The sequence below is a fragment of the Phyllobates terribilis genome, unplaced genomic scaffold (genome assembly GCF_046119375.1).
Source record: "Phyllobates terribilis strain yellow unplaced genomic scaffold, ASM4611937v1 Scaffold_3__8_contigs__length_932513732, whole genome shotgun sequence".
NCBI lineage: Eukaryota > Metazoa > Chordata > Amphibia > Anura > Dendrobatidae > Phyllobates > Phyllobates terribilis.
Window position 1 is genome coordinate 548,018,531 of NW_027362763.1, and position 23,793 is coordinate 548,042,323.

General features: G+C 42.7%; 1 protein-coding gene across 1 annotated transcript in view; it reads right to left on the bottom strand.

The window, feature by feature from the left end:
• The window catches only part of EZR (ezrin), a 101,699-nt gene that overhangs the window by 13,009 nt on the left and 64,897 nt on the right, over positions 1–23,793 (bottom strand). The window contains exons 4-7 of the mRNA XM_073671361.1: positions 16,128–16,223; positions 6,505–6,779; positions 6,046–6,129; positions 2,124–2,270 (exon numbers count right to left, since the gene is read on the bottom strand). Coding sequence (XP_073527462.1) covers positions 2,124–2,270; positions 6,046–6,129; positions 6,505–6,779; positions 16,128–16,223 — 602 coding nt within the window. The remainder of the gene's footprint in view (positions 1–2,123; positions 2,271–6,045; positions 6,130–6,504; positions 6,780–16,127; positions 16,224–23,793) is intronic.

The following is a 23,793-nucleotide window of genomic DNA, read 5'->3' on the forward strand; positions in this document are numbered from 1 at the left end:
TACGCATCACTGTATATGTAGATGCGTAATCCAAGCGTTCTGATGTGCGGATAGTACCCGGGTGTAGATGAGAGGAGAGTCTCCTCCACACCCAGGTATCATTAAAAAATCTGTAAAAAATGAATAAAATAAAAAATAAATGTATACTTACCTTCTGTCGGCCCGCGCTGCGCTCCTGCTTGCTTCCCGGCACTTTGCAGTGAATTGAAGGACCTGCGCTGACGTCAGAGTCATGTGACGGGTAACGCGACGCTGACGTCGGCAGGTCTTTCAATTCATTGCTGCCGGCAGCCGAGACGGAGCGAAACAAGCCAGCGCAGGCAATGGGAGGGTAAGTATATATTTATTTTTTTATTTTTACCACTCTCTCGGGTCACACTATATAAATACATGCTGTTTGCATGGATTTATATAGTGTGACCTAGTTGTCACAAGCACTTTCCAATTGATGCTAATCGCTTGGAAAGCGCTTGTCAATCCACATGCGGAAATGTCAGTGAATAACGCTCCATTTCTGCATGTCCCTGGCAGGAAAACGCATGTACAATCCGCATGTACAATCCGCATGTACAATCCGCATGTACAATCCGCATGTACAATCCACATGTACAATCCGCATGTACAATCCGCGGAAAAATCCAGAGCATTTCTGCATCGTGGGCACATAGCCTAAAGGTGGATAGGTGATATAGTTAAATGTATATAACTATATCAGCTATCCACAGGTATGAATCACTGGGTACTCAATAACTGGGATGCCAACCATTGACTAAACTCGATTCTCCTTACCGCATGTCCTGTGGAGTCTAAATGGAGCATGCGTCAGCTATTTATCTCCTATATATACAGGTGCATCTCACAAAATTAGAATATCATCAAAAGTTAATTTATTTCAGTTCTTCAATACAAAAAGTGAAACTCATATATTATATAGAGTCATTACACACAGAGTGATCTATTTCAAGTGTTTATTTCTGTTAATGTTGATGATTATGGCTTAAAGCCAATGAAAACACAAAAGTCATTATCTCAGTAAATTAGAATACTTTATAACAACAGCTTGAAAACTTATTTTAAAATCCGAAATGTTGGCCTACTGTAATGTATTTTCAATAAATGCACTCAATACTTGGTCGGGGCTCCTTTTGCATCAATTACTGCATCAATGCGGTGTGGCATGGAGGCGATCAGCCAGTGGCACTGCTGAGGTGTTATGGAAGCCCAGGTTGCTTTGATAGCAGCCTTCAGCTCGTCTGCATTGTTGGGTCTGGTGTCTCTCATCTTCCTTTTGACAATACCCCAAAGATTCTCTATGGGATTAAGGTCAGGCGAGTTTTCTGGCCAATCAAGCACAGTGATACTGTTGTTTTTAAACCAGGTATTGGTACTTTTGGCAGTGTGGACCGGTACCAAGTTCTGCTGGAGAATTAAATTTCCATCTCCAGAAAGCTTGTCGGCAGAGGGAAGCATGAAGTGCTATAAAATTTCCTGGTAGACGGCTGTGCTGACTTTGGTCTTGATAAAACACAGTGGACCTACACCAGCAGATGACATGGCTCCCCAAACCATCACTGATTGTGGAAACTTCACACTAGGCCTCCAGCAGCTTGGATTGTGCCTCTCCACTCTTCCTCCAGACTCTGGGACCTTGATTTCCAAATGAAAATAGGAACTCTGGGACCTTGTGGAGTGTGTCAATGACTGCCTTCTGGACATCTTGTCAAGTCAGCAGTCTTCTCCATGATTGTGGAGCCTACTGAAACAGACTAAGGGACCTTTTTAAACGCCTAGGAAGCCTTTGCAGGTGTTTTTTGTTAATTATTTTAATTTGCTGAGATAATGACTTTTGTGTTTTCATTGGCTGTAAGCCATAATCATCAACATTAACCGAAATTAACACTTGAAATGGATCACTCTGTTTGTAATGACTCTATATAATATAGGAGTTTCACTTTTTGAATTGAAGAACTGAAATACATTAACTTTTTGATGATATTCTAATTTTGTGAGATGCACCTGCAGGTGGAAAATGTCTTTATGAGGTAGGCATTTTAAATAATAGATGTGCAGCAGTTAACAATGTTATTTTACAAACAACATTTTCAAAGAATTACGGTACTCACTTGTCATCGTGCTCATAAATATTTAAGCCCAAGGAGTCAACACCCAGCCAGAGGTCGGTGCCCTTTTTATTCTTAATTTCAAAGTAGTTAATACCATACATCTCCAAGTCTTGAGCAATCTTCAGATACTCCAGCATTGAATCCTCTCTGCAAATCAAGAATATTTGTGTGCATCAGTGTCTTGTAAGTAAAAGACACGTTCCTCCTTATCTTTTCTCTTGGCTTGATATATCCTAATATGAGTGGCATGAAATGACCAGCTTTAATGGGGTTGTCTGGTAAAGGGAAGTGTGGATAGGTGATAACATTTATATGGGACCCCCACCTGTCGCCAGAATCAGCACTTTTATCCCAGTTAGGATGGATCAGCAGTGTGAATGACGACCGCTGCTTCATTCATTCATTCTCTATGGGGACTGCTGGAAAAAGTGGAGTGCAGTTCTTAGTAATCCCTTAGAAAATTAATAAAGTTGGAGTCGAGCATGCACACTGCCACTTCATTCTAAGGGCAAAGACACACTGCCGTATTTCTCGTGCGACGATCGCATAGTAAACCTCGTACTGGCTGTCTGCTCCCTGACCGTGACAGCTGCATAGAAATCCATCATGCTGTCACGCTCAGGTCAGGAGAGGAGCTGGCCAGTCCATGCAGTGCGATGCGATCATCTCACGAGGTATACGGCAGTGTGTCCCTGCCCTAAAGCAGATAAAAGTGTCCCATTCTGTTGATTGGTGGGTTTCTCAGTGGTTATCACCTATTCTGTGGAGAGATGAGAATTTATTTTCACCAGATAGCCCCTTTTTATGACAAAAACTTTTGTGGTACTCACAACGCCCCACAGAACACTATATAATTTTTTTTTATTTACAAAATTCTTTATTTTCTACCAGGCATTGTAGGTTATCTTGAGCCAAATTAAAATTAAAAGACGGACGCATCTGTATTGGCATTAAACCCAAAAACTCAGCACCTAACATCAGCAGTAATCAGGAGCTCACAAGTATAGTCTGAGCTACCTGATGAGTTTAACAAACTTTGCTATTCTTGGCCTGAAAAACACTGCTGGAGACTAACAGAAAGAACATTAAACAGCCTGAGGCTTCTTCCAGACTAACATACCTATTTCCAGTGGAAGCAAACAATGAAGCTTACTATATCATTGGAAAAGAATATGCCAAAGGGTATTGTTAAGGTTTGTAAATTTAAAAAGTGTATTCCAATTTTGTAAATGGATGGCGTATTGCCACTGCGCTGGGGTTGGGGTAGCAGTGAAGCCCGGCGCTGCAGCGTGCAGTGTACAACCCACACAATTCCCTCTCTAGCAGAGCGCACATGGAGCAGTAGCCGCAGCACAGGCGGAGAAGGAGCAGACTGCAGGGCAGGTGGCAAGGCGCTCTGAGGTGCACTGCGGACAGGGGAACAAGACCTCCGAGGAGGATGGGGCGCCCACCGAGGCCAAGAAGAGCAGCAGGTGCCCGGGGAGATACATCCTGCAGCGCGCACGGAGACCACTGCCTGGCAGCAACCTGACCTGGTCTGCACTGGGGATCTCACTATGGCCCCTCTCCATGCCTGGGACTGAGTTCCGCCTGTTACCCATCTGCTGTTCTCTGTCTCTGTTCTTTATTTCCTCTCCACACTCTCTACCTTGCTTTCTGCTATCTCTGCTCTCTCTTGATCCTGCAATTTACCACTGTCTCTCCTCTGCCTCCAGTCTGCTGTCTGCACTTTACTACTCCTTTACATCTGCAGTCTGGTACCCCTCCTCCTGTCTGTGGCTGCACTTTGTTGCCCCCGCCTGTTCTCTGATATCCCTACCTGTTCTCTGATATCCCTGCCTGCTCTCTGATATCCTTGCCTGCTCTCTGATATCCCTGCCTGCTCTCTGATATCCCTACTTGCTCTCTGTTGCCTCTGTCTGCTCTGATATCCCTTCCTGCTCTCTGTTGCCTCTGGCTGCTCTTATATCCCTGCCTACTCTGTTGCTTCTGCCTGCTCTGATATCCCTGCCTGCTCTTATATTCCTGCCTGCTCTCTGTTGCTTCTGCCTACTCTGATATCCCTGCCAGCTCTCTGATATCCCTACCTGTTCTCTGATATCCCTGCCTGCTCTCTGATATCCTTGCCTGCTCTCTGATATCCCTGCCTGCTCTCTGATATCCCTACTTGCTCTCTGTTGCCTCTGTCTGCTCTGATATCCCTTCCTGCTCTCTGTTGCCTCCGGCTGCTCTTATATCCCTGCCTACTCTGTTGCTTCTGCCTGCTCTGATATCCCTGCCTGTTCTTATATTCCTGCCTGCTCTCTGTTGCTTCTGCCTGCTCTGATATCCCTGCCAGCTCTCTGATATCCCTACCTGTTCTCTGATATCCCTGCCTGCTCTCTGATATCCTTGCCTGCTCTCTGATATCCCTGCCTGCTCTCTGATATCCCTACTTGCTCTCTGTTGCCTCTGTCTGCTCTGATATCCCTTCCTGCTCTCTGTTGCCTCTGGCTGCTCTTATATCCCTGCCTACTCTGTTGCTTCTGCCTGCTCTGATATCCCTGCCTGCTCTTATATTCCTGCCTGCTCTCTGTTGCTTCTGCCTGCTCTGATATCCCTGCCAGCTCTCTGATATCCCTACCTGTTCTCTGATATCCCTGCCTGCTCTCTGATATCCTTGCCTGCTCTCTGATATCCCTGCCTGCTCTCTGATATCCCTACTTGCTCTCTGTTGCCTCTGTCTGCTCTGATATCCCTTCCTGCTCTCTGTTGCCTCCGGCTGCTCTTATATCCCTGCCTACTCTGTTGCTTCTGCCTGCTCTGATATCCCTGCCTGTTCTTATATTCCTGCCTGCTCTCTGTTGCTTCTGCCTGCTCTGATATCCCTGCCAGCTCTCTGATATCCCTACCTGTTCTCTGATATCCCTGCCTGCTCTCTGATATCCTTGCCTGCTCTCTGATATCCCTGCCGGCTCTCTGATATCCCTACTTGCTCTCTGTTGCCTCTGCCTGCTCTGATATCCCTTCCTGCTCTCTGTTGCCTCTGCCTGCTCTTATATCCCTGCCTACTCTGTTGCTTCTGCCTGCTCTTATATCCCTGCCTGCTCTCTGTTGCTTCTGCCTGCTCTGATATCCCTGCCTGCTCTTATATCCCTGCCTGCTCTTTCTTGCCCTTGCCTGCTCTCTGTTGCCTCTGCCGGCTGATACCCCTGCCTGCTCTTTCTTGCATTTTCCTGCTCTCTTTTGCCTCTGCTTGCTCAAATACTCTTGTCTACTCTCTGCTGCCTCTGTCCGCTCTCTGTATGAGTTGTTTTTCTAAACCAAAACCTCAGTATTCAGGTTAAATTGCCGTGTTGGCACTTTGTAATAAATAAGTGGGTTTCGGGTTGCAGTTTGGGCACTCGGTCTCTAAAAGTTTCACGATCACTGTTACAGTGCCCCACTCCTTTCACCATTCCTTCACTCAGCCACTCACTGTGCAGGGAACTGCAATATGGCCCCATTCAGTCGCTTGGATTTCCACTGGGCAGGAAAAAACTTAGGGAATGCAATAGTAAAGCAAATCTGTGTTCTCTTGATTCTCAGGATCAATGAGGGCCCCAAATATTTAGTTTTGTACAGTTAAACCATGCACACTAACACTTTTTCCCCCCCAAACTAAATTTTGAATGGAATTGAAATGTGAATTCAAATTGAAGCAGCAGGGCATGGAAAATATGAAGTAATAGCACGGCTAAAGCGTTCGGACCTCCCACGTTATAGCTCCCAAGCTAAAATAAGGTCAGTTTAACATGAACATATTTCCATTTCACAATCTGCATATGGCCCACAATATGGCGCTACAGACTAAATACTCTTCATACGAAGGTGGATTGCCATGTATAATTAGGGATGCATTCTGGAAAGAAGCAGTCATAAATACCGACTGCAGAAAACTTACTTGAGCATGCCACGATGTTCTGAGTGCCACACCTCAATCCTCTCCTCCCACTGATCTCTGGAAAGCTTGTGTTGATCCAACACTCTAGAAACGGGAAACAGACATCATTTAGACTGTCACTCATTCAGACATGGTAAATTCATGGACATTTAGAAATGGACACCAGGATGAATAAATTAATAAAGGTCTTTTGAATGCAAAACTGACAAGAAATGTTCAGCACATGCAAAATTTTAAACTTCATAAACCCATCCTATTTTTAATGTGATTTCCGACCTTGTAGCAATATTTGAAGATAGGATATTTTCCAAGGATACAGATTTCAAAACTCTATGGTTACTGAATAATAGCTGAGATTATATGAGGGCCACAACATACTGAATTTACTGCTGCTAATACGATTCAAACAAATCAAAAACAGCTCCCTGTTGAAAAATCAGTTGAATTGAATGAGCTCACCTTTGTGGTAGGAGACGTTCCGAGCTCAGGTATCCAGACTTGTGTGTTTCCCGACTGTAGTCTCCAAACTTGGCTTGTACAGCATAAGAACCGAGGAGGACAGCCGTCTCAGGAGGGCAGTACACTTCATCACTCAGGATACCTTCTTTGACTTGCAGGAAAAATAGTTTTTGAGTGATGTCCTGGATAAGCTCCTCGGACACATCCTCAGGGAAAAACTTGGCACGGAACTTGAACTGGAGAGGGTTCTCTTTTCTCACCTCTTGTGCAGATACCTGCCCAATAGTAAGTGGTCATAATCAATACCATAAACCTACATGATATATTCTATTATTAGGGCTTATTCAGAAGTCTGATTTTTTCACGCATGAGAAAATCGGACTGAATATTCTGATCAGTGTGGTACGAGTGTCATTAGATTTTTTCATAAGGAAGAAATTAAAAAAAAAATTATCCACCTTCTCCATTCTGACATTCATTCTCCATTTGATACGACCTTGGAATCAAAATTGAACATGTCTCCGATATTTTCTGCAGACCACTGGCCCCATAGACTATTACAGGTACGAGTGATATGAGTGACAAACATGGATAGCACTCGTATGCGAAAATTGGAAGTCTGAGTACTAACTAAAAACTCTTCTACAAAAAGTAGGAAGCAATAAATCACCCAGAACAGACATGTGAGGCTATGTGCCCACGATGCAGAAATGCTGCATATTTTTTCCGCTTCTCCCTGGCAGCAAAAACGCATGCGGATTTTACATGTGGATTGTACATGCGGATTTTACATGCGTTTTTCCTGCCAGGTAGAAGCGTTTGTCAAGCGTTCTTCACATGCATTTCTGCATGCGGTTTATCAAGCGCTTTTCCAAGCGATTTTAGCATCACTTGGAAAGTGCTTGACAACTTGGTCACACTATATAAATCCATGCAAACAGCAACCGGCATGGATTTATATAGTGTGACCAAGTAATAGTTAAAAAAAAAGAATAAGAATGGTAAAAAATAAAAAATAAAGATTATACTTACCTTCCGATGTCCCCCGGTCTCCTTCTCCGATGCGTCCGGTCTCCCCGGTGTCTCGCGGTTGTGTAAAAGGACCTGCCATGACGTCATTTAGTCATGTGACAGGTCACGTGACAGCCGATGTCAGCGGTCGCGTGACCTGTCACATGACTAAATGACGTCATGGCAGGTCCTTTTACACAACCGCGAGCCGCCCAACACACCGCATGCATCGCTGAGGAGGCCGGGGGCCATTGGAAGGTAAGTATAATCTTTATTTTTTATTTTAAATTCTTTTTTTTACAGGTACCATGGTACCCGGGTCTGGAGGAGAGTCTCCTCTTCTCCAAACCCGGGTACCATCCGCACATTGAATCGCTTCATATCCGCGTGTGCACATGTAGTGATGCGGATATCAAGCGTTTCAATGCAAGTCAATGGCGGCAATTACGCTGTCTGTAAGCAAAATTAATGGACATGCTGCGTATTTTTCCGCAATGATAATCCGCAGCGGAAATTTCCGCAGCATGTGCACAGCACATGCGGATTATCATTGGGGACCATGGAGCACATATTACCAAGCGTTTTTTAAGCGTTTTCGCTGCGGAAATTCCCGGCAAAAGCGCTTGAAAAACGCATAGTGGGCACTCAGCCTAAAGCCTGCAGTTCAGGTGATGTAAGAAAAGCTACAGTAGAACAGTAACAATGGTATGGCCATACAACAACTACATTAGAAAAACACCCCAGAGGAAGTCACATTCATGGCGACATGCGTTGGGGCAACCTCACACCCCTTTATTCTCCTTTGGCATCACTACTCGGCTTTTTTGTAGTATTCACTTTGGTAATATTTAGAATTATTTATTGCTATACTCTATTTGGTTTATCTATTATCTCAGATCTCCATATAGTAAACAGATTTTCTTTGCACTTGGCACTTTACACAGTATGTGATATGCTGTATTTTCCCTGCTAGCAGGTTTGCCATCTTACATGAGATAGGGGGTATTTTTACCTAAACACTTATGTTTTTTGGTAGGTTTTATATTTAGCTTTGTGCAGTTATGCGCTTTTTAATTGGTTTTAACCCATTCCCAATATCCACGTATACGTACAGTGCAAGTTGGAAGTGGGTGTACGTAGCAAGCTCAAAAGTGGAGTCTGCACCATTCCTGGCAGATAATGGCTGTGACACACAGCCAGAATCTACCTCTGGTAGCCAAGCGTGCAGCTGCTAACCAGTTAAATGCCACTGTCAATCTGTGAATCTGTGAATACAGCGCTCCAGCATGGGAGTGCACCATTTCACGCACCTATCGTTCCGCAACAGAGCAATTGCAGGGCATCGATGAGTTGCTAAGGCAGCTGGGGGTCTGATGAAGACCCTTTCATCTACCACCACAGGATTCTGTTAAAACCCAACTTGTGGCTGTGCTTTAAAGCAGACCATGCATTGCTGTATATATAGTATAGGTGATCAGACGATTGCAGGTTCAAGTCCCCTGAGGGGACTAACAAATACAGTTATATGAAAAAGTTTGGGCACCCCTTTTAATCTTAAGCTTAATGTTTTATAAAAATTGGTGTTTTTGCAACAGCTATTTCAGTTTGATATATGTAATAACTGTTGGACACAGTAATGTTTCTGCCTTGAAATGAGGTTTATTGTACTAACAGAAAATGTGCAATCTGCATTCAAACAAAATTTGACAGGTGCATAAATATGGGCACCTCAACAGAAAAGTGACATTAATATTTAGTAGTTCCTCCTTTTGCAAAAATAACAGCCTCTAGTCGCTTCCTGTAGCTTTTAATGATTTCCTGGATGAAGGTATTTTTGACCATTCCTCTTTACAAAACAATTCCAGTTCAGTTAAGTTTGATGGTCGCCGAGCATGGACAGCCCTCTTCAAATGATCCCACAGATGTTCAATGATATTCAGGTCTGGGGACTGGGATGGCCATTTCAGAACATTGTAATTGTTCCTCTGCATGAACGCCTGAGTAGATTTGGAGCGGTGTTTTGGATCATTGTCTTGCTGGAAGATCCATCCCCTGCGTAACTTCAACTTAGTCACTGATTCTTGAACATTATTGTCAAGAATCTGCTGATACTGAGTGGAATCCATGCGTCCCTCAACTTTAACAAGATTCCCGGTGCCGGCATTGCCCACACAGCCCCAAAGCATGATGGAACCTCCACCAAATTTTACTGTGGGTAGCAAGTGTTTTTCTTGGAATGCTGTGTTTTTTTGCCGCCATGCATAACGCCTTTTTGTATGACCAAACAACTCAATCTTGGTTTCATCAGTCCACAGGACCTTCTTCCAAAAAGAAATTGGCTTCTCCAAATGTGCTTTTGCATACCTCAGCCGACTCTGTTTGTGGCGTGCTTGCAGAAACGGCTTCTTTCGCATCACTCTCCCATACAGCTTTTCCTTGTGCAAAGTGCGTTGTATAGTTGACCGATGCACAGTGACACCATCTGCAGCAAGTTGATGCTGCAGCTCTCTGGAGGTGGTCTGAGGATTGTCCGCGACTGATCTCACCATTCTTCTTCTCTGCCATTCTGATGTTTTTCTTGGCCTGTCACTTCTGGCCTTAACAAGAACTGTCCCTGTGTTCTTCCATTTCCTTACTATGTCCCTCACAGTGGAAACTGACAGGTTAAATCTCTGAGACAGCTTTTTGTATCCTTCCCCTGAACAACTATGTTGAATAATATTTGTTTTCAGATCATTTGACAGTTGTTTTGAGGAGCCCATGATGCCACTCTTCAGAGGAGATTCAAACAGGAGAACAACTTGCAAGTGGCCACTTTAAGTAGCTTTTCTCATGATTGCATACACCTGGCTATGAAGTTCAAAGCTCAATGAGGTTACAAAACCAAAAAAAAGTGCTTTAGTAAGTCAGTAAAAAGTAGGTAGGAGTATTTAAAACAAGAAAATGATAAGGGTGCCCATACTTACGCACCTGTCAAATTTTGTTTGAATGCAGATTGCACATTTTCTGTTAGTACAATAAACCTCATTTCAAGGCAGAAACATTACTGTGTCCAACAGTTATTACATATATCAAACTGAAATAGATGTTGCAAAAACACCAATTTTTATAAAACATTAAGCTTAAGATTAATAGGGGTGCCCAAACTTTTTCATATAACTGTACTTTAAAAATTAAAAAATGTTTAAAAAAATCCCAGAAATTCTTGAAAAATAAAAGTATTAAAAATAATATTAATAATAATACACATATTTGTTAACACTGCATCTATAAAAGTCCGATCAATCAAAATATAAAATTTATTAAACTAACATAACAGGTAAACACCAGAAACAGAAAAATATCAAAACGCTAAAAATTTTGGTTTTTAGATTGATGCAATATTGCAAAAAATGAAATAAAAAGCGATCAAAATGTGATATCTATCCCAAAATGGTATGAATACAAACATCAGTTTGCCCCACTTAAAAAAAGTCCTCATACAGCTCAATTCACCAAAAAAGGAAAACATTCTCAGAGAATGGCAACACAAAAAAAATCTATATATTTTTTTTACGAACGTTAACATTTTTATCACCACTAAAATAACAAAAAAGCTGGACAAGTTTGGTATCGCCATAATTAAGTAGACAATGAAAATCATGATGTCAGGTCATTTTTACCACATAATGTACCCGGAAAAACAAAGTCCAACAAAAACCTCAGAATTGTGTTTTTTCTTCGCAATTTCACACCTGCAATATTTTTGCTGTTTTACAGTATATTATGTAGTAAAATGGATGGTGTCAATCAAAAATACAATAGACCGGTATCTAAGGGGTAACATATTTCCCAGAAGAGCATTGCGACTTTAAAAGTCTCCTCACTGTGACATGCTTAACATGTCACTCTCCGCAAGGAGAAATGTTACCCCTTAGATACTGGTCTGATGCCTCTCACCCAACCAAACCAGAACTCACACTTTGCACTGACGAAGGGCAGTTGTCACGGGTGTGTTGCCACGAAGATCGTCACGAGTACACAGCCTGACTTCTCGCAGCTGACTTGTTGGTGCTTTGTGTTTCTCGGCAGTGAGGGAGTTAATTCTCTCTCTCTCTCTGGGCTAGATGAGGTCCAGCCTCGCCCAGCTGCAATCAATACTTCTGTAGTGAGACTCCTTCATATACCTGCTGGTCTGTCTGGGAGGTGTCGGTGAAAGCATTTCATTCAGACTGACAGAGCGGATCGTGGTGTTTGGAGTTGCTGAGATAAGTGTACTTGGAAGTGTTTTTTCCCTTTCCTCGCTTTATCATTTATCTCCTTTCCCGTTGGTTTTCCCTCTGTTGTAGTTGAGTAGTTGTTTGTATGCAAGGTGGTTTTGGTTTTTCCCTTGTACTGTCTCGTTCGTCTAAATACTGTGTTTGGGCATATTATTTCTTGTTCCCTTTGGTTGTGATCGGGGTCCTTCTCAGGACTAGATTACTGAGGTGCAGGGATCTTCAGGAGGTAGGGGTTACGCTGGCGGCCTGGACCTCTGTACCTTTAACAGTACCTCCAGGTTGAGGGATTAGTCAGGGCCCCAGCTTAGGGTCAGCTTAGGCCCCCTACCTCCAGTATACAGAGACAGCGTGACAGCAGTACCCCGAAACACAGTGTCTGAAAATTGAGTTTCTGGTTCTGGCTTATATCCTAAGTCATGTGATAAGGCTCCTTAAAGGGTCACTATTGACTTTTAGGATTGGTACTTCCTGTAGGTGGCACTAGAGTTCTGGTCTTCGTCCTCTCTGAGGAGACAATTTGCTATACATGCAACAACTGCACAGACAACTCTTCTTGTTTTTTAGATCTACATTAGCCGTGTCGGCTTTTCAAAGCAATATGTTACTTATGTGATCATGTAGCCTCGTGGTTGGGAAGATGGTCACTACATTGTTGTACCATCAGCTGTAATACTGCTGCATTAAGCCATTACTCAACTGTTTGTGCCTGTCACATCTATTCTTGGAAGGTGTGATTTATAGTATTTTCAGAGGTGCGGTGTGTGATGTCATTGTTCCTGGTTTAACACCATAAACCAGCATGTGGGCAGCTGAACTGCTGGTCCTGATAGTTGTAGACCAAGGTACACCGAGGTGTTATATAAAAGAAAAAACATATGTCTAGAACCATCTAGGTCCGCCATGTGCCACCAAGGTTCGGAATCTACTAGACCTCTGTAGACGTTAGTAACAGATCCTTTTAGGCCTATAAGTTGCAAAGTCAGGCCAAGTGAACACTTCAATCTTTGTGACAAGTTCCTCAAACCACTCCTGGACAATGTTGGCAGCGTGGCATGGATAAATCTTGCTGAAATATGCCCTGCTATCAGGGAATAAAGTAACCATGAAGCAAAGTACTTGGCCTGTAACAATATTTAGATAGGAATCACCCTATCTGCCAATATTCACATGAATACCAGTACCCAAAGCTTTCCAACAGAACATTGTCCAGTGCATCACAATGACTCCAATAGCTTAGGTTCTTCCCAAAATGAATCCTGGTGCCAACTCTACTCTAAGCCACATATACCTATCCATCCAAATGATGTGGAGAAATTGTGATTCATCAGATCAGGCCACCTTTCTTCACTCCTACATGACCCAGTTCTGATGCTCACATGTTCACTGTAGGTGCTTTTGGCAGTGAACAGGGCTCAGCATGGGCACTCTGACATCTTTCTGTAAGATACAGAGTTAATGGTTTCAGAAACTTGTGCTACTGCAGTTTTTCTGTGGGATTGGACCTGATTCTCCCAATGAACCTATTCTTCTCTCCCAATAAACAGAATTGAGCTTTGTTCATGTTGCCAGTTCTCTGATTGTCTATAATTGGACTTTGGGTAAGAAATAGCCACGGCATACCAGGAACATCCCACAAGGAAGCTTATTTTGGAGATGCCCTGTTTCAGTCACCTAGCCCTCACAATTTGGCTTGTCAAAGTATTTCAGATCTTTATGCTTTCCCATTTTTCTTCCTTCCAATTCTAGGAAACAAGTCCCACCCTATGAGAGATGCCATTAATTACAATGAGATTATAATTGATATTCATGTTACCTGTCAGTGGTTTTAATTTTATGACTGATCAGTGTAATCTCCCAATATTACATAATTCTTAAATAATAAAACAGTGTATTTGACCAATCCTAATCTGCCCCAGTAGATAAGGCAGTATGTGCTGTATAATTTATATTGTGAGAAATATTTGCAGGACCCTTGCCCAGCGGCCACACTGCCTTTTCGTGGCTGCTGGACCAGAACACTGCAAATATCCTACTACCTGCAACATCTCCAGCACTTCTGATTAGTAAGCCACTACAATGTCATTACTAATCAGAAGTGATGCCAGGATTGTCACAGGTGGAAGGAGGTTCGCAGAGTCTTAGTCCAGTGACCATGGACTACCAATGAGGCTGTAAGACCAGGGTCTTGCAAACCATTTTGATGGATCCATTCCATTGAGAAGGGGATTGTGATCTGCAAATTGGATCAAACCAGTAATGTCTTCTTTTTTTGGGGTTGCCCCCAAAAAAACAGGTATGTGAAAATGCACTTGTAACCTCAGGACGAATTTACACTGGCCAACTATTGTGAGAGAGTTTCTATGAATGCTTGCCTCCTGATAATTGTCCAGTGTAAACAGGCAGCCAATCACCCAGTGAACAAGCAAAATGCTTGTTTGTTGGGTAAAATGATTGTTAAGCTTACTTAGAAAAAATTGTTCTCTGCAGCACATCGTCCTGTGTAAACAAAATAAGTGCTGCCAAGAGCAATGACAGTCTATGTGCGCAGAACAATCTATAACCAACCGTTCTGTGTGAATGGGAAGAGTCTGTCTAAAATGGCTATTAATTGACAGACGTTCGGCAAACATGGAGATTTCATTTAACGACCTCCATCGGCTACTGCAAACTTACCCTTACACAAATACTATTATTATTCCTAATAAAAACTTATCTGATATCCATTAACTTCCTATGTGCTGATGAGACGCTCTCCTTATCTCTGATGATACTGGCAGTTTTATTCACTCCAGAGGCTGGGAAAACTACAAACGCTTTATTCAATGGGCTTTGCCCACACCATGTTTACACCAAGGGTTCATCTATACTGAGTGATGCACATATTTGCCAGTTGGCAATGGTTTAAGAGCCGGTTTCCACAGTCAGACCTTCAGAGGCGCACTGAACGATCTATAATAAATTATTAAGTGTGTGCATAGGCTGCCCTTATTCAGGAGCCGTTTTTCAACATGACAAAGCAAGGTCACATATTGCTTGTGCTACTGTGAGCAGCTATCATAGTCTAAATGTACTAGCATGGCCTGCAGTGTCTCCTGACTTACAGTATCTTCCATTAAGCACATCTGAGACGTCATTGCTCAGCAACTGCACAGGAAGCTGCCAGCAGCAGATCTTGATGATTTCTGTGCCCAAGTGCATTCAGTGTGGCAGAATTCCACAGACGAACTCAATGATAACATGTCAAGGTGCGTAAAAGCATGTATTTCTGTGCGCTCATACACGATTCTGCGATCTTCATAACTCCATGATATTTCCTTCTTAGTGTTGCAATTTTAATATTGAGGAGTGTATATATAACTGACATGTTATTCAGAAAATATAAAAAGAAGTCAAGCACTCCGAAACAGTAATGCACTGTGATGTTATATTTAACAATACACTTATACTAATGTTTAGTGATGGTTGGTAGCCCCACTTAATTACGGTAGTCACAATTAGAGTTAGGCAAATAGATCTGCGCAGTTTTCACTTCTGTGGCTATCATCTTTGGTCTGGCATTCTGGGCGCCTTTTGCATTTACTATGCTTTGCATTTTATGATGTTGCGTGAGGTCTAATGACTAGATCTCATGCGATGTCATGACGTCTTTGGGCCTAGTCAACATCAGAGGTGCTGAACGCCGAATCAGGGAATAGCGAATCATTTTGCTTAACTCAATTTCAAATGACCAGACTGGATGCCAGTTTGAGGATGACAGCCACAGAATTCGAAACTGCCTATATCCTACAGTAGTAGAAATGCATTGTTTAAGGGGTTGTCTGGTCTTAAACTACAAGTCTGCAGTCACCCTTTGTGACTATAGACTTGTGAATCATAACAATGTGTGCACTGCAATACGCATACTCCCGGGCACATTCCGACTAGACTGCTTCCGGCCTCACTCTATTCATTTGCATTGAGCGAGGCCGCTCTGCAAGTAAGAAATGCAGACTCTGTGGACTTGTTGCAGATTTGTGAACAAAACTTCAGATTTCGCAGAAATTTTCCACAAGGTGTGCACATGGCCAGGTTTCCATAGAGACCTGATATTACATTTTCCAATTAATAAGGAACAGGATTAATGCATGCATTTATTCAGGCTGTTCAACAACACTAGTGGTTCTATCTTAGAAATTGTAATAATTTCCCCAGAGTTTTACTTTATATCCATATCGTCCTACATTCTTAATTACTGACATTTGTGTAACAAGTTCGGCACTGGTTAAACAGTTACTGTATGATGACAGCCGAAGGATCAACAACATCTCAGGAATTCCATTTAGCATGGACTAGCTGATTGAAAGATAAGCCTACCTTTTTATCGAGTTTCAGCCAAGTTGGGAATCCCTTAGTATCCATGTACTGCATTCCGAAGTACCACACTTCACGAAGGCCCACAGTCTTTACCACCTGGAGCAACAGAAAACTTGTTAAAGACCAACCCAAGTTCACTCATAAGAAAAAGTAATGCTCAGTTAGAATAGCTTTAACACTGTTGTCTGCTGTGCACTGTAACTTATTGCAAGAAGGGTCTACAAATAAAGGTTGATCACATGGGGTGCCCAACTGCCCATCAGCCGTGATCTATGGCAGCTAATGGTAATTCCCCTGCAGCAACATGTTAGAAAACTTGATATATCACAGTGACATGTCTAAAGATGCTCAGGGACTGGAATAGCATTTCTGGCATACGAAACAACAGCACTTTTCATGAATTTGATGAGCAGGCGTCCCGGTGGAGCTAATTCACATTGGTGTGAAAACACCAAAAGCATCAAATGTTTTGCCCAACCACCTTTACACAGAAAATTTTCGACTTCTTAAAGTTTTGATAAGTTGGCCCCATGGGCTTTTTATTTAGTGCTAAATTTTATGGTTTTCACCAAGGGGTGTGGCTCACAGGATTCTCTGGGGGCTTGTCTTCAGGCTGCTCTGCATTATTAGCCTGTGAGCACTGCCTCCTTGTAAATAAAATAATTTAGAAATACAAAAATATAGAAATACCTTGTATAATTTAAAGGGGAATTCCCATCTGGTACACTTATGGCATATCCATGCAGGTCCCATCAATTGAACCCAAGTCTATCTCGAGAACAGGTTCCTAATTTGCTCTGCTATCAGTGAAGTGTTGGTCAGAATTCCATACAAATGAATGAGAATTCCAAAAACCTCCCCACTGATGGTGAAACATGTTAGGGTGCCTTTCTCGAGATACATGCAGGTTACATTGATGATCTCACATCTACTAAACATTTATGGTTTATCCTTTGGATATGTCATAAATGTACGAAATGGAAATACATTTTAATTCTTCTATCACTTTCATTGTTTTTTTCAGAACTGATAGAAAAAAAAACATCTTACATCAAATTACAGTACTCACATAGATGAATTCCCACGTCATTTTATTTAATACTTTGGTGTGTCAAACAGTTATAGTACAACAGTATGATTTATTTTAGATTTACCGACACTTTCGTTTTCATTAAACCGGATGTAATCCTACAGGACCTCTATGTGATTCTATCGATCTCTAACAGGGGCTAGTACTCTCAATTATACTATTATACCGTACCATGCAAAACTTCAACATGATCCAAGACAAATGACCTAACCTTTCTGTAACACGCATTTATTATCATTTTAGGAAGCCTTTTTATAGTAGTTAAGTAAAATTACTCAATATGGAAAAGTATTAAAACTGTTGTGAACAGAAAAAAACATACTGAACAATATGACTTTGATTAACCTATTACTGGTGTCCGCTAGAATGACAGGTGTTTGGCTGTTAAATGGAACTGTCTGCGACAACCAGGGGCCCAGGGCAAAATAAAATAATGGTTTACTTTAAACAGAAAGATGCCCCTTTAGCCCTTCAACATTATTAGCAATGCTATCGACAGGAAAATGTGCTTCTTATACATGATTCATCAGTCAGATGTCATTTACCCATGACAATGGAAAATAAACTTATGTATACTATGTAGCCGGAAAGGAACTATTGTTTATATTTGTTAAAAAATAATTTACTCAAATTGCCAAAATCTTTCCAGGGTTTGATAAAATTAGGACAGCTGAGTTAATGGAGGCTGGAATTTCAAACAGGCATAAATTAAAGTAAGGTCTATGAAGATAGTCAAGCCAAAAACTTAAAACAATTACTTCTGGAACACAAGAGATTCCTCGCAAATGAGCACTCGGCAGGTTATTGTTTCTGGTGCGAGGCTCATTAGCCATACACAATATGTAGTTATTTCATGAAAATCACCAGAGGGTGATGAAAGAAGAAATGAACAGGGATTTTTAATGACATATTCACATGTTCTTCACAGAAGATCATAGGCTGACCAGAGTTCAGGTTTACACTCTGCACATGCTTTTTGAGTTAATTAAAGTATCCATATTACAGCCCTCGACCCTAATACTGGCCATTTACAAGAGTTCTCAGCAGATTCCCTAACTAAGTTGGACTCGAAGTTCATATTCACATGTTAAGAATCATCTAAAATTTTGGGTACAGAATATGCGTCTAACTCTGCCCCAGATCTGTTCTTATTATTCAACGACAGTCATGTTTTACATTAAGCTGCTTTGTTTTTTATGCTTCCTGGTATTTGTCTATGACAAAAAAAAAGTCTGCATCCAATGCAATTCTATATGGATAACCCCAACATGGAACTCGAAATTGACATGTTGCGGATTTCAAAACTGCACCGCATATCAATTTACACACCAGAAAAGCGAAGCACAGTGGGCATGCAATCTCTATGAATTTCATCCACTTTCATGGATCTGTAAGACACTGTGGTTTTTGCAGACCGAAAATATGCATGGTCAGAAATTCACCAAAATCTCATCTTTGGAACCTAACTTTAAGGTTTGGGGCTTTGGCAAAAGCAGCTGTCTTCTACCCACTGCGGATATTTCATAAATACGTAATAGATATATACAGCGGGTAAAGAAAGTATTGAACATGTCACCAATTTTCTAAGTAAATAGATTTCTAAAGGTGCTACTGACATGAAATTCTCACCAGATGTCGGTAACAACCGATTCAATCCACACAGGCAAAATCAAAATAAATCAAACCATAGCAGTCAATAAATTAAGTAATATGTAATAATGAGAAATGACACATGGAAACAGTATTGAACACATGAAGTAAGAGAGGTGCAAAAAGTCATGGAAAGTCATGACACCACCTGAAATCTATCAGTAATTAGAAAACAATCCTGCCACTTAGTGAAAGATAATACCAACTGGTTCAACTGATGGCTTATAAAACATTGTCTCATTACCAAGGTGCCACACAAGAAACATCTCATGATGGGTAAAACCTGTGAGCTGTCGCAAGACCTTCACAACCTTATTGTTGTAGCACATACTGATGGCATTGGTTAGAGAAGAATTTCTAAACTACTGAAGGTTCCAGTGAGTACTGTTGGAGCTATAATCAGGAAGTGGAAAGAACATCATTTCACCAGAAATCAGCCACGAACAGGTGCTCCCAGCAAGATTTCAGACTGAGGAGTGACAAGAATTATCAGAACAGCCAAGGACGATCTGTGGAGAGCTAAAGAAAGACCTGAAATCACCAGGTACAACTGTTTCAAAGAACACTATAAGTAATTAACTCAACCTCCATGGCCTATATTCACGATCATCACGCAAAACTCCATTGCTGAACAAAAAGCATGTTTAAACGTGTTTAACCCCTTAATGACCGGAGCAATTTCCATTTTTGCATTTTCGTTTTTTGCTCCCCTTCTTTCCAGAGCCAGAACTTTTTTATTTTTTGTTCAATATGGCCGTGTGAGGGCTTATTTTTTGAGGGATGAGTTGTACTTTTAAACGCCATCACTGGTTTTACTGGTTTACTGGAAAACGGGGAAAAAAATTCCAAGTCCGGTGAAATTGCAAAAAAATGCAATTCCACAGTAGCTTTTTTTTTTACCACTTTCACTGAATGCTAAAACTGACCTGCCATTATTATTCTCCAGGTCATTACGAGTTTGTAGACACAAAAAATGTGTAGGTTCCTTTTTATTTAAGTGGTGAAAAAAAAATCCAAAGTTTGCTAAAAAAAAAAAAAAAAATGGCGCCATTTTCCGAGACCCATAGAGTCTTCATTTTTCGGGATCTGGGGCAGGGTGAGGGCTTATTTTTTTTATTGACACCATTTTGGGGTAGATCCGATGTTTTGATCGCCAGTTATAGCATTTTATTGCCATGTTGTGGCGACCAAAAAAAACATAGTTCTGGCGTTTGGAATTTTTTTTCTCGTTACGCCATTTACCGATCGGATTAATTCTTTTTTTATATTGATAGATAAGACGATTCTGAACGCGGCGATACCAAATATGTGTATGTGGGGCTTATTTTTTATTATTTTATTTTGAATGGGGCAAAAGGGGGGTGATTTAAAGTTTTATATTTTTTTTAAAAACATTTTTTTTTACACTTTTTGCATGCTTCAATAGTATCCATAGGAGACTAGAAGCAGAAGCTGCCTCTATGTAGTAGAAATGCTCACTTGCTATGAGCGCCGACCACGGGTGGCGCTCATAGCAATCGAGACATGACAACCACAGGGGTCTGCTGCAGACCCGGGTTGTCATGCCAATCCATCGGTGACCCGCGATCACGTGACACCGATAGGCGAAGCCTAGGACGCACTTCCGGGAACTGGTTAACAGCTGCGGGTGGATCGTGATTCCACGCGCGGCTGTTGCGGGCACATGTCAGCTGTATAAATCAGCTGACATGTACCCGGTTCAGTGCGGGCTCAGCGCCGGAGCCCCCTGCTGAACCGGCCTTTCCGACGTGGTGCGTACTATTACTGACCACATCGGAAAGGGGTTAAAGTTTGCTCAACAGCATTTAGACAAGCCTGTGAAATACTGGGAGAAAACAGAATGGTCAGATGAGACCAAAATTTAACTCGTTGGATACCATAATAGACACAATGTTTGGAGGTCAAAAGACACAGCATATCACCCCAAAAACATCATACCAACAGTGACGTTTCAAGGTGGGAACAAGGTGTGGGGCTGTTTTTCAGCATATAACACTGGCAAACCTCCTATAATTGAAGGAAGGATGAATAGATAAATGTACTGAAACATTCTTGATAAAAATCTGCCATCTATAAGGATAATGAAGATGAAACAAGGGTGGACATTTCAGCAAGAGAACAATCTCAAACACACAGCCAAAGAAAACTCAATTAATGTCAGAGAAAGAAAATAAAGCTGCTAGAATGACTCAGCCAATCACCGGAGCTAAATTCAATAGAAAATTTATGGAAGGAACTAAAGCTCAGATTTCGTAGAAGGAGCCCACAGGTCATTCAGGATTTGAAGAGTGTTTGTGTGGCAGAATGGGACAAAATCACACTTAAGCAATGCATGCAACTAGGTTCTCTATACAGGAGGCGTCTTGAAGCTCTCATCACCAAAGAAGGCTTTTGTACAAACTATTAAAAAAAATCAGTAAGCGTGTTCAATACTTTTTCGTTATGTCATTTCTCATAATTACACAAAGCTTAATTTATGGACATATATGGTTAGATTTCTTTGCCTTTGTGCATTGGATGGGTTGAACTTGTTACCGAAATCTGGTGAAAATTTTATGCCGATAGCACCTTTAGAAATATATTTACTTAGCAAATTGGTGACTTGTTCAATACTTATTTCATCTGCTGTATAGCATATATTGCAGCCACAGGGAGAGCACTGCGCAGGAGCAAGGATACCAGAGCGCTTGTGGGAAAAGCAGACAGGCAGTCTGTGGCCACAGTGACTAGCAAGACTGTAGTGTGTTCTCTCCTGTACCGGGGTATAGAGAAGAACACGCTGCAGTCATAGGGAGAGCGCTGCGTAGGAACCAGGATACAAGGGGATTGTATAAGGTAATTAATAGTGATGAGCGAGCGTGTTCTGTTAACCATTTCGGCGAGCATGCTCGGGTGCTCGCCGAGTATTTGCGGAGTGCTCGAATGTTATGTTAGAGTCACTGTGTGTTCATGATTTGCGACTATTTGACAGCTTTAATACATGTGAGGAATGCCTAACAAACAAGCATTCTTCACATGTATTAAGGCTGTCAAACAGTTGCAAATCATGCACACACAGTGACTCTGTAACATACCTGGTGGCGGGCTTGCATGGTGTCTGTTTGTCTCTGTTCTGACTGCTTAGGGCGGCGGCCCGGTTACTTCCTGTTTCTTGTAGCTGCTGTGGGCACACCCCTAATGCGTCCTCAGCCTATTGCTGTCTGTCACTGGATACTTAAACCAGCTACACCTGGAAGCTGGTGCCTGAGCAACTCTAACATTCAGTGTGCTCCTTGACTCTGAATGTGCCAGGTCCTGTTCTGTTCTTGCCTGTACGCCAACCTGGGGGCTGTATTCCCAGGCCTGTCTGAACTATCTCCTAGCCTGTTGTCTGTCCGCCTTCCTGGAGGCTGTATTTCCAGGCCAGTCTGAACACGCTCCTAGCCTGTTCGTCCCGTCTTCTGGGGGCCGCATACCCAGACTCGCTCCTGCATCTCGCTGCAGTGTCAGTTCCTGTTTGAACACTCAGTTCCTGTCTGAACACTCTCCTAGCCTGTTACCTGTTTTTCTCTATGTCCGTACCTTCCCTTTTTCTGCAGAGTCTGAACCTGCACCTAACTCCTACTCGTTGTCGCTGTACTTCCGTTTGTGAGTTTAGAGTCCACTTGCTACTTCATTGCAAGTATCTTGTGTGTATCTGGCTCTGCCTTTCCCTCCCAGTCCGTTCGGTGTGAACAGAGCCCTGTCCCCTCTGCTCTGCCTTGCTCACCGCTCCGGCGGTTTCTGCCCGCTCTGCCTTGCTCACCGCTCTGGCGGTTTATCTCTGCTCTGCCTTACTCACCGCTCCGGCGGTTCCTGCCCGCTCTGCCTTGCTCACCGCTCTGGCGGTTCCTGCCTGCTCTGCCTTGCTCACCGCTCCGGCGGTTCCTGCCTACTCTCTGCCTTGCTCACCGCTCCGGCGGTTTCTCCCTGTTCTGCTAGCTCACCGCTCCGGCGGTACCTCTCTGCTCCGCCTTGCCCACCGCTCCGGCGGTTCCTCTCTGCTCTGCTTGTCTACCGCATCTGCGGTTCTGTTCCTGAATCCCAGTCTGTACTGGACCCTATCCAGCCTGCGCTCCAACATGCTAGTACCTCTCCGTCTGCACGCCAGCCGTACTTGTCAGTACCCTCCTGTGCAACCGTGCCTGCCAGTATCCTCCTGTCTGCACTCCAGTCATGCCTGCCAGTGCCCACCTGTCTGCATGCCAGCCGTGCCTGCCAATACCCACCTGTCTGTGTGCCTGCCTAACCTGCCTGTTCCTGTATTCCCCGGTGTGGGTTAACAGCCGTGTCCGGGGTCTGGCCTGGAGTAGCACCTGGTCCCTCTGCTCGGTTCCTCCCTGGTGCACGGCGCCTTTAGCCGTTGTGCGACCTTGGTCGGATCGGGTAGATACTTAGTTACGCCCCTCCAGGCTCTCTCCGGTTCATGGCACAGTGGAATCACTAAATCACGCACACGCCAGTCAGCCCGGGCGTGTGCATAACAGACTCTAACATCACACTCGAGCAAGGCAAAGATACTCGGAAACCACCCGAGCATGCTCGTAAATCTCGAGTAAGGAGCATGCTCGCTCATCACTAGTAATTGACCCTATTACAAAAGGTATCAAAATTACATTTCTATTTTAAAAATGACCAAAAAAAAGTTTTAGTTACTCTCTAAGTTTTGCAAACACATGTATGTACATATTTACATTATGTATATATGCCAAGATATGTGTTAAAACATGAATTATTGTCTTCATTTAGTACAATATTCCCCTTTTGTACCAAGAGAGAAAGCTATCTTCTGGTTGGAGCTGTTTTAGACCTCAGGCAGTCAGTGTCCTTGAATATGTTCAGCGGTTAGAGCTTTGCCTCTGACACAGGGTATTGTACCTCATGTAC